This window comes from Terrapene carolina, unplaced genomic scaffold (genome assembly GCF_002925995.2).
Source record: "Terrapene carolina triunguis isolate 2854851 unplaced genomic scaffold, T_m_triunguis-2.0 Scaffold97, whole genome shotgun sequence".
Lineage (NCBI taxonomy): Eukaryota > Metazoa > Chordata > Testudines > Emydidae > Terrapene > Terrapene triunguis.
Genome location: NW_020664448.1, coordinates 19,728,897 through 19,746,741, shown reverse-complemented (window position 1 = coordinate 19,746,741; position 17,845 = coordinate 19,728,897). Strand labels below are relative to the sequence as shown.

The 17,845-nt window shown below is 40.8% G+C and overlaps 1 protein-coding gene across 2 annotated transcripts in view; it reads right to left on the bottom strand.

The window, feature by feature from the left end:
• CNTN5 (contactin 5) overlaps positions 1-17,845 on the bottom strand; it is a 968,120-nt gene that overhangs the window by 63,656 nt on the left and 886,619 nt on the right. For both annotated transcript variants that reach the window (XM_026651597.1, XM_026651598.1), the window contains exon 16: positions 16,864-16,984. In XM_026651597.1, the coding sequence (XP_026507382.1) occupies positions 16,864-16,984 (121 nt within the window). The remainder of the gene's footprint in view (positions 1-16,863; positions 16,985-17,845) is intronic.

Below are 17,845 nucleotides of genomic sequence, written 5' to 3'. Positions count from 1 at the left end.
ATATGCATCCGAAGAAGTGGGTTGTAGCCCACGAAAGCTTATGCTCTAATAAATTTGTTAGTCTCTAAGGTGCCACAAGTACTCCTGTTCTTTTTGCGGATACAGACTAACACGGCTGCTACTCTGAAACCTGTATCATTTAAATGAAACATTAGAAAACAAGCTATGGTAATCCTGTAGTATAACCTATTAAATTATCTGGGCATTTGACATTGTAAGGTATATATTTTTGCCTTGAATTCTAATGTGTAAAAAAATGTATAGATATTGCTCAGTATCTTATTGCAAAAGAAAAATAAACAAGTTAACTGGACACTTCAGAGAATTCAGAGCCAACACACTAGGTGATTGGAGTCCTTCAGTAGCACATGGAGAAATGCCAAGTTACACCCAGAGTGATGAAAGCAAGGGCACAAGTGGAACGTTAAGCCTGAGGACTTAAAAAGGTCTGGAAAATTTTGTAGCTGTGAGTCTCGCCTCACCAGGTGTGGTGTTTTGCAACCACAAACTAGCTAGTATCACTTGACTTTACAGTCCCTCTGATATTCCCTTCAGCAAAACAATACTTGTATGAATTATGACAAAATAATTACAATCAGGACTTTGCCGTAGTTCAGTCCCACTGCTTCACTGTGAAGCTGTAATTTTATCCATTAACCATATATGTAGACTAAGGCATAGTCACTCCACACCAGTCACTCCACATGCTCGGATTCCCTCCCCTGCCCTTATACTCGGTGCCAAGCCCAGCCTTTGGACTCAGTGCTTCACAGAGCATTTTCCCTTTGAACATTTTGCTACTCTCTCTAACCATAAACAGGGCTGGACTAAGGCATAATACAAGGCCTCATGGGGCAGTGGTGGGCGGGGGACTCTGATCTCCTTCTAGGGAGACAAGATGGCAGCAAGAGTGTCCCTAAGTACTTACCCCAGCAGCTGGGCATGTATCTGCTTAAGTGGGCAGGACCCACTGCACTCTTCTCCTGCCACACACAGAGTCCCCTGCTGGGCTGCTGTTGATCTTGGCGTTAACACCCATTGAGATGAATGGGGTGAGTCCACCCTCTTCCCCAGCAATTGCTTTAATCTATTTGCAGACTCAGGCAGACATCATTTTAGAGTTTACCTCGCAACCACACTGGTGAGAAACTTTTTATTTTTAATAAATGCTCCAATTTTAATGTAATCCTGTGACTCCAGAACAGGGCCGGCTCTAGGCACCAGCAAAACAAGTTGATTTGCGCGCCGCTGCTCCCCCTCCCTCCCAGGCTCCCAAACCTGGGAGGGAGGGGGAGACTCCGAGTGGCCGCAGCGCGCACGCCGCTTCTCCCCCTCCCTCCTAGGCTTGAGAGCCTGGGGGGAGGAGGCAGGGAAGGGGCGGAGTTGAGGCGGGGCCGGGGGTGGGGTAAGAAAAAAATGGGGGGGATGGGGCGGCCAAAATTGTTTTTGCTTGGGGCGGCAAAAATCCTAGAGCCGGCCCTGCTCCAGAAGCTGAAGCTCTGGGCACAGTATTATAGTGCCTATGCCCTAATCTTAAGCAACATTACAGGTCCTTTGTGATACCATTTTCCCTAAAGACTTCATATCTTTATGGAGAGAGTGAGTTTCCAACCACTGTATTATAGTAATAACATGATTTTCTTTACATGAAATTGGTAGAAATTTAGTTATGTCAATGTCACATGTTAAATTCTCAATACATTTTGTTGCCCGAGTTCTCTTATGGTTTCAATACCTTCTAAATCATTCATAGTCATGACAATGTCTCCTTAAACTTTCTGGGGTGTGTAGTCTCACACTGTCTGCAGGAGGACTTTAAAAAGCATTTTCATGTCCAACATCAGGCACTTTTGAAAGGGGATTAATAAGGGACAAAAGCTTCGGTGATGACAAATGGATGACAGTTAGCCCAAGACCTGAGTGCCATGCAGATGTTACTCATTTTGTGGAAATGCCATTAAATTTTATGCTCAGCTGTAATCATTTATAGTGTCAGCCAGATGGTTAAGTTTAAGATGCTTTTCACCCAAGGGTTGTATTATTGTTCAGGATTTCTAAAACATTTTATTAAATTTAAAAATAGTTAATTTAGGGGAAAAAAGCAAGTCTGCTCATATGCTCCTCTCTAAACTCTGCTCAGAAAGTGACTAGACATAAGTGCAATATAGTTGCATCTTTGTAGGGAAGCTTGCTTGGTGTGGAACATTCACTTATGCAGCTCCAGAATCAATAGAAACCCAGCATAAAGGACATTGGTGGATTATCTTCTGGCAAAGCAACTCCTCAGTTTAGTTAAGGAACTTTCTTTTATTTTAGGGCAAAAGAGATTGTATTTTGGAAAACTTGTTATGAGTTTTCTTTTGGTTTTTTTTAACTTTAGGAATTGTTCTATCCATCATCGAGCGAGGTTCTTTAGAGTTCCTACTGCCGTCTGATGTTAATATGGGATTTCTTGAAATGACATTACCAATTGCAGTGTCTTTGTAATTCTGTTAAGCATTGCCCTTTCCATCGAATCCCTAGACAAAACCTGCTTTTCTGCTATGTAGTGAAAGGAAACAACAAATTAATTTCTCATCGCCTGTACTTTACTAAAGGCTGCTCTGCATAATTCTTATCTCCTGCATGGGTAAATCGAGGCTACTCATAACTTCTACCACTATTTCATTTTATTGCTCTTATTGTTAATAAAATACACTAAAATAACACCATACATTTACATGGTATTTTACTATGTCCTTTTCCTGAAGACCTTGCAGCCTAGGCTGGACAAAACAAACAGAAACAAAACACAGGGCAATGGTTCGGTAAAGGAAAATTGTGGAGAATATGGTCGGAAATATTCCTAGGAAGAAGTGGGCTTTCAGGAGGGATTTGAAGGAACAGATCTTTAGGTAGTAAAGAGGAAGGACAAGAATCTGACTTAGAAGAGCAAGACTAGTAAAGGGAGACAGCATGAAATAAGGTAAAGTCAAAAGCAGGGGTGGGGGAGATGAAGGTACCAGTAAGTAAAGAGTAATGGGAGCACCAACAGGACCCAGAAGAGGATGGAGGGTAATGAGAATAGAAATTGCAGGTGAGATCAGATTCTGTAGAGTTTTGAAGGTGAGAATAAGGAGCTTGACAGGAGACAGGTAGCTAATGGTGGGATTCCAAAAGAGTGGTGATATGCTTCAGAGGATCCTGACAGGAAGAGGAATTTAGCTCCAGCATTTTGTTTAGACTAATGGGAGGGGTGAAATCAGGGAGAGAAGAGAAGAGCAAAATGTACAGTAAATCCAGCTGAACAATGACCAAGTCTTGTTGCATAGTGGGGAACTTGGGAATTGGGCTGTTTCAAACCTGTCAATGCCCCTGGTGGGCCTGCAGTTTAAGCCTGGGAGGTAAAAAGGGTTGCTAGAGAGTTTACATGTGCTTCTGTCTCATCAGCAGCAATTATTTCCAACTTTCTCTCCCCACACAGTACTATTTCAAGAGCAAGAGATGTTGAACTACTACGCACATGTCTAAGCTTTGGAACTGAAGACCCTCATTTATTAGGCAAAGGTGGTAACCTCCTCTGAGTTGAAGTTGCAACACAAAGTGCTGTTTTAGCCCCCTTCTATTATTTTGGTTTGGAAAATTGGTTTGGCCTGAAAATTGCCAGATTTATTCTGAAGACAATGTAGAAATTGGGAGATGAAAAGCCACAAAACTATTGTTAACAATTAGCCTGCTTTGTAATTTTAATGTTTGTCTAGTTTTTCCATCTCCCTCCAGCTCAGAAATGGCTTATCACTACTCCTTCAAATCTTCCATAAAGTAAAAGCTCATTATAAAGTCACAAATCAGCTATATTTGAAGAAAACCCGTTGTAATAAAACAAAGTTAATTATTTTTGCTCTATATATTTCTAGATCTTTCTCCTATTTTAGTCAATGGGAGGCTTTTTGTGTCACTGTGTGCGCTGGATTGGGCACTATGGATGCAATTCACCTGAGTGCTGAGGATCAGAACAAAGCCACTAAGTTCCAAATTAAACCCTTAGAGTGGGTGTTAATCAGTGCATATGCCTTGTTCTGCTCCTTTTGCCTGGGTGAACTTCATCATACATTTTTCAAGAAGCATGCCCTCTATTGTACAGTGGCAGCTTAGACAAAACATAAGGATGTTTGTTTAGCTGATAGCTCACAAGGACCTTCCCTCCTTTACTGCATATGGAATAGGCTTGTGTTTTTAGAGCTAGATGTTCCAATTTTTTGTCCTGGTTCTACAAGTGTGAGCCATTTATTAATGAGACACAGTAGTCTCCTATGGTTAAAGTTGTAACCAGAGTCTCCTTCTAAAGCACATTTTGACTCATCTTGTAATTACCACATCATTTGCAAGATCCAAGCCCTTTAAACCAAGGAAACAAATGATTAAGGACCTAATAAATGTTAATACGCCTACAGAATGCTCTAGACTTCTGAAACACTATGCTGGGGTGTGGCCTATAGGCAACTCTTTTAAAAATAAAATTAACTGTTTTTTTCATTTTCCACAACTTACTGGGAAGGAATCATTTGTGCTAGATGCTGGGTTGTCTTGGCCCCCTTTTCCTGAAATGTAGATATGAGTTGGAAGCACGTGGATTTAAAGGAGTTGGAAACAAAGGCATGTGGACAAGCCTTCTGGTCTAGTAGAGGTACATGGTACTCTCTTAACAGGCAAGATCAAGCACCCTGGGAAAAGTTATGGTTTTTGAGTTTATGGCAAGATGGATTGAAATTCCTAATTACTTAGGACCGTGGTTTGGGTTTATAGGTGTCTTAATGGCCTTTACTATAGTTTGAATGTGAACTTGCTAAACTCAAATTTCTGTTACATTCAACAGCTGTGGGTAATGGCCTTTAAACCCAAACACTTGTCTGTAAGTTTTACTGGCAATATACGGTAATCAAGTTAACTATCAGCTCTTACATTATATACTCTCCAGGTCAGCAAGGTTCAGAGAAAACACATACAACATTACTTCTACACAAATATATTATGGAAGTGGATTTCTTGCTTAGATTGGTACTTTTACCCATGTGAAAGATGAATAGCTTTAGACTCTTTTTTATTTTTAGTCCACAAAACGTGTACTTCTAAAGCCACATTTTGTAGTCACAAAGATCTTCATCCCTTTACTCTATCGTATTTCTCTATACTCATTTTTAAGCTCTTTCAGCTTCTACACAGCCTTTTGATAATTTTACTTAGGGTAGGCATATAAGCTGTGTTGACCAGATTTCTGTTTATGGCCATAGCAAACACATTATTCATTCTGCTGAAAGCTGACTTTTTATTTCAGTAGATACAAAAACTTTTCTTCTTCTTACAAAGTATGGTTCCTGTCATGCCTATAATACTAATAATTGTTTGGTCAAACGTATTTGTAATGGATACATATATGCTAGCAAGTTTCCCATAGTGCACAAACAGTATATTTAAGTAATTCCAGGAGACTGTGCCCACAGATTTTTCTTTTCTGGGAAAGGCATGTGGTCCACATCTGTAACAAGAACAACAAAAATTATGAAGTCTGCATTATTCAAAGAGATAACAAAAATTCAGCAGCTGATTTACAACTATTCCCCAAAACTCTTAGCATCAAAGGCTACCTAAATCCCTGAGTTGAAATCATCACTGTACCACTGGAGATGATAAGACCAAATGAATGCAGTGAATTCTCAGAAACCATGGGACTGCTCAAAAAAGGGCCGAGTGCTGGAGTGACCGATTCATGATGCTTTTCTTTGAAGTTGCTCCTAAATTTTTTTTTTTGAATTTTCAGAAGCACTGAAGATGTTACTCACCTTCTGTGTCCCTATGGCTGCTCCACTGTAGGTGTATCCACGTCTCTGAGCCTCAGATTGGAGATTTTAGGCTTGCCTCGAGGCTATCTAGTGCTGCACGGGCGAACTGTCCTTAGTTCCTTCTCTACCACAGAGACTCTTATTAAGAGCTCCAAAGCAGAGGCAAAGTGGGTGGTTTGTGGAGCACCCATAAGGACACACATCTCAAAGAACCACCGTTACTGCACAAGGTGAGTAACCTCTTCTTCTTCAAGTAGTGTCCCTGTAGGTACTCCACTGTAGGTGGCTCTACAGCAGTAGCCCTGATGGAGGGGTGGGGCTTCGGAGTCGAGTCTAGTACTGATGATAATACCAAGGATCCAAACATAGCATCTGATGCTGAGTCATAGGTGATAGCATAATGCTCCACACAAGTATGAGCAGATGCCCAAGTTGCTGTTCTGCATATTTCTGTGATGGGAATGTTTTTGATGAAGGCTACAGACTTGGAAACAGATCTTGTGGAATTGAACTCCAGATGGAGGTTGAAGATTGTGGGTACAATAGTAATAGGTAATGCAGTTTGATATCTATCTAGAGCATCTTTGTTTCGAGACTGGGGATACTTTAGACCTCTCTGCAATTGAAAGCAATAGTTTAGAAGATTTTCTGAAAATGTTTGTTCTATACAAATGGAATGCCAAAGCTCTCCTGACATTGAGTGTATGTAATATTGCTTTTCTCTGGTCATGATGTGGCTTTTGGAAGAAGATAGGGAGATGAATAAGTTGCTTTATGTGGAAGGCAGAGGATACTTTCAGAAGGAACTTTGGGTATGGTCTCTGTGAGACCTTATCCCTAAAAAACATTGCGAAGGGTGGGTGTGCCATTAGAGCTCCTATTTCTTAGTCTGAGCAGGACCTTTGATATGAGAGGAATCAGAGGAAAGGCGTAAAGGAGACCTGCATTGCAGTGAAAGAGGAAGGCATCTGGAGCAGTACTGGGAGCATATTTTGGTTTTGGTCATGGCAAATAAGTCTATTTTGGGGACTCCCCAATGGTGAAATACATTGTGGAGGACAACAGGGTCCATTTCATATTTGTGTTCCTGTTAGAATATCCTGCTGAGGGTGTATGCTGTGGTATTCTGCATGCCCCGCAGGTAGACTGCTGACAAGATGATGCTGCGCCATGCACCAATTCCATAGTTTCACTGTCTCTGCGCAAAGGGATGGTGATCTCACTCCTTCTTGGTGGTTTATGTAGAATATACATGACTTTTATATGTTTGCCCTTGATCAATGATAGGAAATGTGAACAATCATTCCTGACAGCTCTGAGCTCCAATAGGTTGATATGTAGTGTTGATTCTAAGGGGGACCATTTGCCTAGAAACATGTGATTGTCTAGATGAGCTCCCCAGCACAGTAAGGATGCGTTTATTGCAGCGGTGGGCAAACTACGGCCCGGGGGCCACATCCGGCCCTTCATATGTTTTAATCCAGCCCTCGAGCTCCCGCCGGGGAGCAGGGTCTGGAGCTTGCCCCGCTCCAGCCGGGGAGTAGGGTTGGTCCTGCTCCGCACGTGCTGTGGCTCCGCACAGCCCCCAGAAGCAGCATTATGCTCCCTGCTCCAAGTGTGGCCCCCATAGCTCCCATTGGCCAGGAACCATGGCCAATGGGAGCTGCAGGGGTGTCGCCTGCGGATGGGGCAACGCGCAGAGCTGCCTGGCCACGCCTTTACGTAGGAGCCAGAGGGGGACATGCTGCTACTTCCGGGAGCTGCTTGAGGTAAGCGCTGCCTGGAGCCTGCCGCCCTGCCGGGCCCCAACTCCCTGCCCCAGCCCTGGTCCCTCTCCCGCCCTCCAAACCCCTCTGTCCCAGCCCGGAGCCCCCTCCTGAACCCTGAACTCATTTCTGGCCCCAACCCAGAGCCTGCACCCCAGCCGGAGCCCTCATTCTCTCCCACACCCCAACCCCAAATGTCATTAGTATTCATGGCCCGCCATACAATTTCCATACCCAGATGTGGCCCTTAGGTCAAAAAGTTTGCCCACCCCTTGTCTATTGTCAGTATCAATGCTGGAGGTGGCTGAATGAATGGGACCCCTGTGCAGATATTCTGTGGATCTTTCTGCCATTCAAGATGGTCTTTGACTGTCAAGGGTAGTTTGTTTTATCTGTCTCTGTTTGGTGTGTATACTGCTTTGAGTCATGCCTGAAGGCAATGCATGTGGAACCCTGCATGACTTATTTCAAAGGTGTTTGATGTCAGGTGCCTGGTAGTTGAAGACAATTTCTGGCCCAGGTCTTGGGGCTGATCTGAATAGTGTCAATAAAAATGATTAAGGTGTTGAACCTGTGTAGTGGGAGGAAGGCTTTGGCTTTCACCGCGTCTAGATAGGCTCCTATGAATTTTAGATGTTGCACTGGAGTTAGAGTGGATTTTTGAGTGTTCAATTGTAATCCCAACTGCATTAAAAACATCAATAGTCTTTTGTGTGGCTAATAGGACGTCATCGAAGGATTGTGCCTTGAGCTGGCAGTCATCTTGATATAGACATGTCATGATTCCTAATTTGCAAAGGTGAACCCTGCCACAAGTAGGATCTTCTAGAACACTCTGGATGTGGATGATAGACTGAATGGAAGCACTCTGTATTGAAAATGGTCTTGACCCAAGGTGAATCTCAGAAAACTCCTTTGGGATGGTTGAATCGCAATATGAAAATAAGCATCTTGGAGGTTGAGGGCCAAGAATCAGTCTCCCTCGTTCAGATATGGAATTATTGGAGCTAATGTAACCTCAGATCCAGAATGGGTTCTATAGCACCAAGGCATGGCTACTCAATGGTTCAAAAGCATAGAGATGTTCCGTTCAGAGAATGAGAAAGAGGTGCTATTACATAGCAGAATAATAACGATTTGTCACATGTTTATGCAGAAGTGGAAAAGATTCCAAATTTGGTGTGATTCAAAACATGTTACCCCCACATCCTCTAGCCTCCCGCTAGTAATAGACTACAACCTAGATCTAAAAAATCAGAATTATCTCTAAGTTCAGTAAAGGTACATCTTGCAGCCCTAAATGCCTTTCATCATAATATGGACAGCTACTCCATATTCATTCATCCTACAAAAAGCTTCCTCAAGGGCATGGGTAGGGCACTACCAAATTCACAGCCATGAAAAACACAACGACTGTGAAATCTAGTCTCCCGCAGTGAAATCGGGTCTTTTGTGTGCTTTTACCCTATACTATACAGATTTCACGGGGGAGACCAATGTTTCTCAAATTGGGGGTCCTGAAAAAAAAGGAGTTGCAGGGAGGTCGCAAGGTTATTTTAGGGGGGGGTCACAGTATTGCCACAGTACTTCTGCACTGGGCAGCCGGAGAGTGGCAGATATTGGCCGGGGACCCAGCTCTGAAGGCAGTGTCCTGCCAGCAGCAGCGCAGAAGTAAGGGTGGCAATACCATACCATGCCACTGCTGCCTGGTGCGGCAGTGCCTTCAGAGCTGGGTGGCCGGAGAGTTGTGACTGCTGACCAAGGGCCCAGCTCGGCATGCACCAGCGCAGAACTAAGGATGACAATACCATACCAGGCCATCCTTACTTCTGTGCTGCTGCTGGCGGCGGCTCTGCCTTCAGGTCTGGGCTCCCGGCCAGCAGCCACCGCTCTCCAGCAGGCCAGCTCTGAAGGCAGCACCGCCACCAGCACAAGCGCAGAAGTAAGGGTAGCAGTTCTGCAACCCTCCCTACAATAACCTTGTGACCCTCCCACAACTCCTTTTTGGGTCAGGACCCCTAAAAAAGCACACCATAACATTTCAGATTTAAGCAGCTGAAATAATGAAATTTGCCATTTAAAAAATCCTATGACTGTGAAATTGATCAAAATAGACCATGAATTTGGTAGGGCCTTAGGTATGGGAAATCTCTTCCCACAAATCAGATATCCTAATCCAACATGGGACTTTAAACTGGTCCTCAAGTGCTTTAGAAAGCCTTCTTTTGAACCCATGGCCACATGCTCGCTTACGCATCTGTCTATGAAAATGGAGTTCATAGTGGCCATCACCTTGGCTTGCAGAATCAGGGAAATAGGAGCTCTAATGGCACACCCACCCTTCACAATGTTTTTTAGGGACAGGTCACACAGAAACCACACCCAAAGTTCCTCCTGAAAGTATCTTCTGCCTTCCACATAAACTAATTTATTCACCTGCCTACCTTCTTCCCAAATACACACCATGACAAGAGAGAAGCACTGAAATAACTGTTTTGTCTGACAAATTGATCAATAAAATGGGAAAGTAGGGTAAGAACAAGAATACTTATGTTTTTATTTTTTGACATGAGCAAAGGAAATTCCAGGTCACTATAAATTAGTATTTTATACAGTGCTACCTAAGAACAAAGGTGTCTTAGTAATATGTCATTGTGGTATCTTTACAAACTACTAGTGGCCTTTTTCTTTGTTATATCATTGTACAGTTTGTAATCGAAGTCATAATGCTACAGAGTATTGCTTCTAATGTACTATTTAAGCTCCATAGAGACTGAAAGATTATACCTGTCATGCTTTGACAGCAAACTTGTTGGAACAATATAGAAGATACCACCTGACATGTTTGGAGAAAGAGACAGCAGGTTAAATTGTAGCTGGAGCATTTAAATAGAGCAATCTGAAAGGAAGTTTGATCATTTGCAGCAGATGTGCTAGGTGATGGATGGATTACTGTGATGTTGTCTGTAATACAGCACATAATTCAGCGGTGTGTGATTGATTCCACTTATTAGCTTGGGTTTAACATACCATGATCCAAGTTTGCAAGACAAATATGTGAGCTTCAATTTACAGATAGGGTTCAGGTGACAGAACATCTCTGGCAATGCGGGTTATGTGTTTCAAGTGGAGTTTGCTAATAACTCTTTGATTCCTTGTGTTGACAATAAAGAAATCATGACCCAGACTAACAACTTCTAGAAGAAAACGAATAATTCAAAGAGACTGGTACCTTGCTGTATTTTCTCTGTGATTAATAAAAGCTTTCATTAACTACATCAATGTTAAAATGGAGATAATTCTGTCACGTTGATTCGAGCCTCTAGATTGTGCTAGTGCACACACACACATACATACACAAATACATACAAAGCCTTTTATTTTGTGAGCTTACTTTGCAAAAACTCCTGTGGTGAGCTTGGAACATTATTACTGTGCAATAGCATAATAACTATTAAAACTGACCTAAAATTGTACATGGTACTTGAATTGTATTTTTACTTTCAATATTCCCATATATTGGGTATAAATATTTATAGGAAACTCCTTTTTCTCTTATTTCTAAATGCTTAAAGTGAAGTCTCAATCCCTGCAACATTGTATCATAATATGCTCTGCATTGATAACTACAGTATACACTTTAATGCACTGATTCAGGAAAACTCCCTCAGTTGTCCTGAAGCTGCTACTGTAACCCTAGTCCTAATCAGCCCAAAGAAGGGGGAAAAAACAGAGTAATCCCCAGTCCTGGGGCTGCTAGCGGAGGCCTCCCAGAAATGTGTTCCATCCTATGCAGGAAATGTTTCACTCTTGTGCAGCCCCAACAAATCCTGCCCTTCCTGTTTACAGTGGAACTGCATTGTTTCCTCTACAAAAAGAGGGAACAGAAGAATATACAGTAACTATTATTTGTAGAAGATGAGGCCTAATTTGGGCCTTATTCTATCAAGGTCAAAGACAAACTTCAATTACTTAGGAACTGGATTGTGGCTTCTGAAGGTCTTTTTGGTACAACTGATTTATGCTTAGCGCTGTGGCTGTTATAGTGTTCCAGAAACCTCCTCCTCAAAGCGAAATATGCTTTTTACCTTTGCTAGATGTGGCTGGTAGGACCAATGCTGATCTGCAGTATTAAGGCAACAAAAGTATTTTCTTTACAATGTCAGTTCTTTCCATGAAAGAGCTAGCTGGTGACTTAATGCTTGTTAGACTGAAGGTTGACGGAGGTAGCAGATCATGGAGATATCCACTGTAATAAGAAATGAATAAAGATTGTTTTGGAATTTCTATCACATAATGGAAACATAAAAACACAACAAACCTTTGTGGAAGACAGTCTTTGAAAACAAATTAACTTACCAACCAGGCATTGTCTTGAGGGAACCTGACACATCGTTGGCTAGGAATCAGCAGAGACATCTGTTGAATGTAAACCTCCTGGTTGGTACGTGAGTATATGGTAACCACATTTGTGATCACATCATTAGTGTCAGAACATGACATGCATATTTATCCTGCATTAGAGCCTTCTGTTTTTGTAATCTCTTCTTTGTGAAAAATAAGTACAGAGACATGCAGTGGTGCCAATTATATCTGGAAAACCAGCCAAGTTGAAAAATTCTTCTTTTTCAATCCCTTGCTGGTTGAAAATCACAGGAAGCTGAAGATGTATACAAATAAAATAAAGATCGGTAACAGAGAGGGCATTAGGCAAGGGAAGACTGTTCCTGGATCAGTACCAAGAATGAGGTATGATACTCATTGATTGATAAAAACCAAAAATAGTTTCTGCTCTGTGACTGGATGACTGAAACTTTACAAACAGGGACAAGCACTTCCTGGGCATATTTTTTCTCTGTGAATATCCTTGTTTACATAACAAACAGCTATTCTGAAAATGCTGCTGTGGAGAAACACCAGTTTGCACCATTTTTTTCAGAGAAGTGCGAACATGGTGAAAGTCACATCTCTTGTTTTGCACTATTCACTCAGATCTAGTAGGAGTAGAGGATATTTTTATTACCCATCACACACATGTAATTCCTCTGATTGATCTCTGCACCAGCACATTAATGGTCTCTTTGGGCAAAATTTTGTCTTCAAATGAGTGCACAGAGCTTTGAAATATGACAGGGAGAGCCATGTGTATGTATCCAAGAGTAGAATTTGGCCTGCTGACAGTAAGTTTACCACAGCCTTGAAGATTTATTACAATTCACAATCAAGTTTTGCCAATATTTAGAACTAGCAATCAATGACTCAAGTCATGCATTTTGTAGACTTTTAAGAATTAAATCTAGGCACAAAATGGAATTTTGTATGTGGGAAGCAAAAGATTATAACCTGTATCTTTGTCACAGACGTTCAACAGAAAGGGTTCTCCTGTGATGCAGAGGGGCAGAGAACCCTGCAGGCCAATTTTTGAAGAGGGTATTTGATGCTGACACAAGTTAAGGAGTAGCAGCATTACCTAGAACCAAACAGTGTGGTCAGGAATTGTGCATAGTTCTTCATGGTACTCCGCTAAAGCACCTCTGGTTTTGTCTTCTTTTGTTACAGTGGCTGAGCCTCATTTGAACACAGACACTCCAATTATGTCAAACAGTGCAGTAGTTTTCCGAGGACAGATATTCACTAGGATGAAACAACCAAACTGTTTTTCAGTTGCAACCCATAATAGGATTTAAATGCTTTAAATTCTAAGCTGAAAGGCGTGTGCATTAATTCATAGGGCAAACACTCCCACTGTCAATAAAATGTTTATAAGTAATGCCATCACCATTCTTTGCCATATTTAAAAAAAAAACCAGAAAGGAGAACAAACAACAACAAGGGACAGAAAAGAAAATTATTTGGGCGAAGGAGAGGCTATTATGGACTAAATAGAAAGTTTCCTTAGTACTACTTATGATATGAAATGTAATCAGATTTCTAAAGTACCCATCAAAGTCTTCAGTTTTGAGTGTCAAATGTTGAAACTATGTGGAGGGATAAGATTCTTGCTTCTTGCCAGCCTTTAGGTGGAAAACTTTAAACAACATTTTTGAAGAGTAAGTGAGGGAAGATCAAATTATGGTTTTGTCACTAACAAAGATGTCAATAAAAAAAGAGTTCCTGTTGAAAGTGTATTTCATGCTAAATTAAACACCCAAAACAGTAGTACACTTTATTTGCAAAAGGCCCACACCCTTTAAAAACCTGCACACATTGTAGGAAGTTTTCAGAAGATTAGCCTCCTTATTTGCATCTGACAAATTGATGTGCATAAATTTGAGCACTTGCACCTTTAACTACCTAATTATAGGTGCAAACCATGCAATTACAGGCAAAAGTATTTAGACTTGCCCTGCACTGTTCATTCTGCAGGCACAAAAGAGCTAGCCCAAGATTTCTAACCAATTATTTTTTTGGCAAACTTCCTCTATTGTACAATGCAGTACATACTGAAGGCACTATATAAATGATAAAAAATAATGAAAGCCTTATTACTCATACTGTGTTCAAATGAATATGCTAGACAGAGATTGGTGCATGTCATTCCACAGTGAACGCAAAATATACAAAGGAACTACATGTTTTCTGAGACACTGCACGTGCCTGAGAACGTGGTGATACATGGCTGTCTCTGAAGATTTACACCTGAGGTGTGTACAAACAGGGATTTGCAAAGACTTTGTGTTGTTCTTCTCCAACTGATGAGGGCAGGATGATGTTCAGTTATCTCTCTATTCCTTTATTATAAAGCGTCAAAATAATTTCCTTTGACTTACAGTCAACACATCTGATTAGTAGTAGCATAATGTAGTCCCCTTGCAAATAATCTACCAGTTATATCCATGAATATCTAAAAGAGGAAGTGTAAAGTGATTTTGATTCAACTTACTCTGTGTGTTACTCTGTGTCCTACCAAGCAGATGAAGGGTACAGTATTCACAGTCAAAATAGCAATGATATGTCAAAAAAGATCAGACAAGCCTTACAATATAACATCTAAACTACAGACAATAGCTATCCCTAAGAAGTTTATACTACCTAGGCAGTATATAGCAGTACTCTTTTGGCTTTCACTGACACAACTGCATAGTGGTAGTGAATTTCCTAGACACATGACAAGCCTCCTCCACACCCCACAACTGGAAGTCTTCAGAGTAACCTTGCACTGCTGACCTCTTCTGCTGAATCAGTGTCCAGTGTTCCCAAGGGCTCAACCAAGAGAAGCTTGCAATGAGACTGCAACCTGGGACTATCAAATTGCAAACCACTGAGTGCCTATGTAAACTGAGAGGTGTAGAGAAAAACGTTGGGGAGGGGCATAAGGACTGAATTACAATAATTTTTAACAGTATAAAGGAAAACAAATATTTAGATTCTCTTAAATATTTTGGGATTAATTTTTGAAAAATGTTGAAGAAGAAACAACTAGTGACAACTACATGGAATCTGCTTTAAATATTGACTGCAAAGCCAAAAACAATGAAAAAAAATCACCCAGCATTTGGCAAAAGCAATGCTGACATTGTAGAATCTGCTCTATGCCATTTGCATAAGTATTACAACTATCTAAATAGGGAATTCACTTCTTGAACAAACTAACCAAATCATATAATTTAATGAAAGCAGAACTTTACATCTGTACAAAAACAGTCACACAATATAAACCAGTTGTAAAACTGGTACAAACATAATTCTGATTGGATCCTCTTATCTGCCAGCCGCAGAGACAAGGATAATGGAACATAATAAGAATGGCATATTTGAAACTGAATCATGTTATAAAACTGTCATAATTTTAATTTCATCACATAGTTAGGGACACATGAATCCAATTCCATCTAATACTCCAAATAATGCTTTTATTACTCTCACATTCAGACCTCTTATTCTGAGAAACATTTTCTATAGCAAACTACAGTAAATGCACATATATAAAATTAACCCCACTGGAGGAGAAATAATTAGCTTACCATAGGAGGTTATGGAGCAGGGATCAGATCTGAGTAATTTAGAAGCAAGACTGGGGGATTCTAGGTACTAGAAGATTGAGCAATTTTTGAAACTTTCAGCTGGTGAAATGACATTCATGGAAGTTAGGTTAATAGAAGCCCTATAGTCCTTGAGTTCATGCAAACATTTAACAACCCCTCCCATCAATTAAGTAAAGAACCTTTCACTCTGACAGAAATACCATTTCTTCTCCCCAGAGCATATTTTCTCCATGCAAATGATAGAAAAAAAAATCAAGCCAGAACAAGTGGTGAAATAATCTAAAAGGATTTTCCTTTTTAAAAATCTTCTCTAGTCATCTTATATTTTTTATTTGGGGTTTCCTACATGCTAATAAAATATCCCACAGTTTATTACATTTTAAAATTTAACAAGCGTGGCCTGCATGAAGCCTGCTGCCTAAATGAGACATAAGGCATTCTACAGTGCAGCATCCCACATTTTAATGCAAATGTGGGGGACACATGAGTGGTGCCATCATGCATTGATCAAGATGGAACATTGTATGATGTTCTTGATGTCCCTTCCAGCCCTCCATTTCTATGACTGTATGATACGATCTGTAGTCAGCAAGGAAGACATATTGCAAATGAAGTGACCAAGCTCTGCTTCATTTTGTGTTAATTGGAGGCCCCGCTGATCCTGCAAAGCTCTGAGCATTTTTTCTTGAGTCGTGTTCAGATCTCTAAATTCTCACTTGTGTCAATGGGAACTGGGGGCACTCAGCACCTCTCAGTTGAACCCTAATTGCATCGGCCAGCTCCTAGCAAATTGCCAATGTGATCTATGTAAGGCAAAGTTTCACTCATTCATTCAAAAAGATTAAGATGTTGGGCTTCTTTCTAATAATTGCTCATACCTTTCATTATACTACAAACAGAGCAGTCCCCTATGCTGGAAACTGCATTGATATTTCCTAACCATTAGACCTGAGAAAATGGCTTCAATTTTAGATAAAATTTATAATAACAAAAGGAAAAAAATCATTTACCTCACACAGAATTGATTTTTTTTTTAAATCCAATATGCCTTTTAAGCTATTACATCTTTTAAGAACTGAGGGTCCATTTACCAATTGCCATTGTCGGTCATGCCTGTTTTGCAGACTGGTCTACTACACAGCTTTTTCAAAGACAAAAACGTTAAGCAAAAATGACATCAGTATTGTAAAATCTAAGTATAATGTACAGCACTGATATGCTCAAACTCCATGCATTTAAATTCCGTTGTATGATAATTTATGTTGATCATGTCTTCAGACTTAGCATACTCACCCCTAACAAGAAGTTCTGCCTCATCTGACACACTGTCTGCTGTGGTCTGTACCCTGCAGCCATATCTCCCAGCATGCATCAGAAGGATGTTCCTGATCATTAAATCTGCAGAGGATGCTTGCTGAAAGAGGGATGAAGTACGAGTTTAAAACGTTGCAAATCTGCCCCATTCAAGGTGGTTTATAGGGGTACTTTGGATACTGAGGCAAAGTCCCTGTTGCAGGTTTTACAGTTTATATTAAAATAATTTTCAGAAAACTAACTCCCTGTGTTAAGGAATGCAGAGGGAAGTGCTTTTAATAAAATTATCAACAGCTATTAAAGGGCAGTATTTTTATTTCTAATATACTTAGTAAATAACTAAAGAAAAACCTTTGCATTACTGAAGAAATAATTACCCACGCATGCCTGCATGCAGAGAGAAACGCTTTCCAAATGGACAATAAATACCAAATTTATTAACTAAACCAAAACTCTCTGGCAGGAGCAATGGCATTAATTGCAGTTACTGGCTCTTTTGGAAGGAGACGAAGTTAGCTGGAAAAGTTAGTGATGATTAATGTTTAGGTCAGTAGGGGAAAATTAACAAAATCTTGAATAAGACAACGCAAGAGATTCCCTGTCCCCCACCCTGCCCCTTTAGAATGTGTATGTACTTCCAGCTGAAGTGTGCACTCCTTTGATGTCTGTAAATAAAGAACACGGAGTAATGGGAGTCCCAGCTTTTGCTCTTTAGGGTCAACAGTGATCAGTGTGCTCAAAAACTGTGACTGGAAACAGGCAAGACGACGATGGTACAACTGCCCTTTGAAGTATGAATAGCTGTGTCTGAGAATCGCAATCTTATTTAATAAATTCAAGTGATGGTTCTAGGCTTCTGGATGCACCAGACCACAGCCACACCCAAAGTCTGTTGAAGTAAATAGGAGTTGTTCCATTGGCTTCAGTAGGCTTTAGAGATCAGGCCACTACACATGAATGA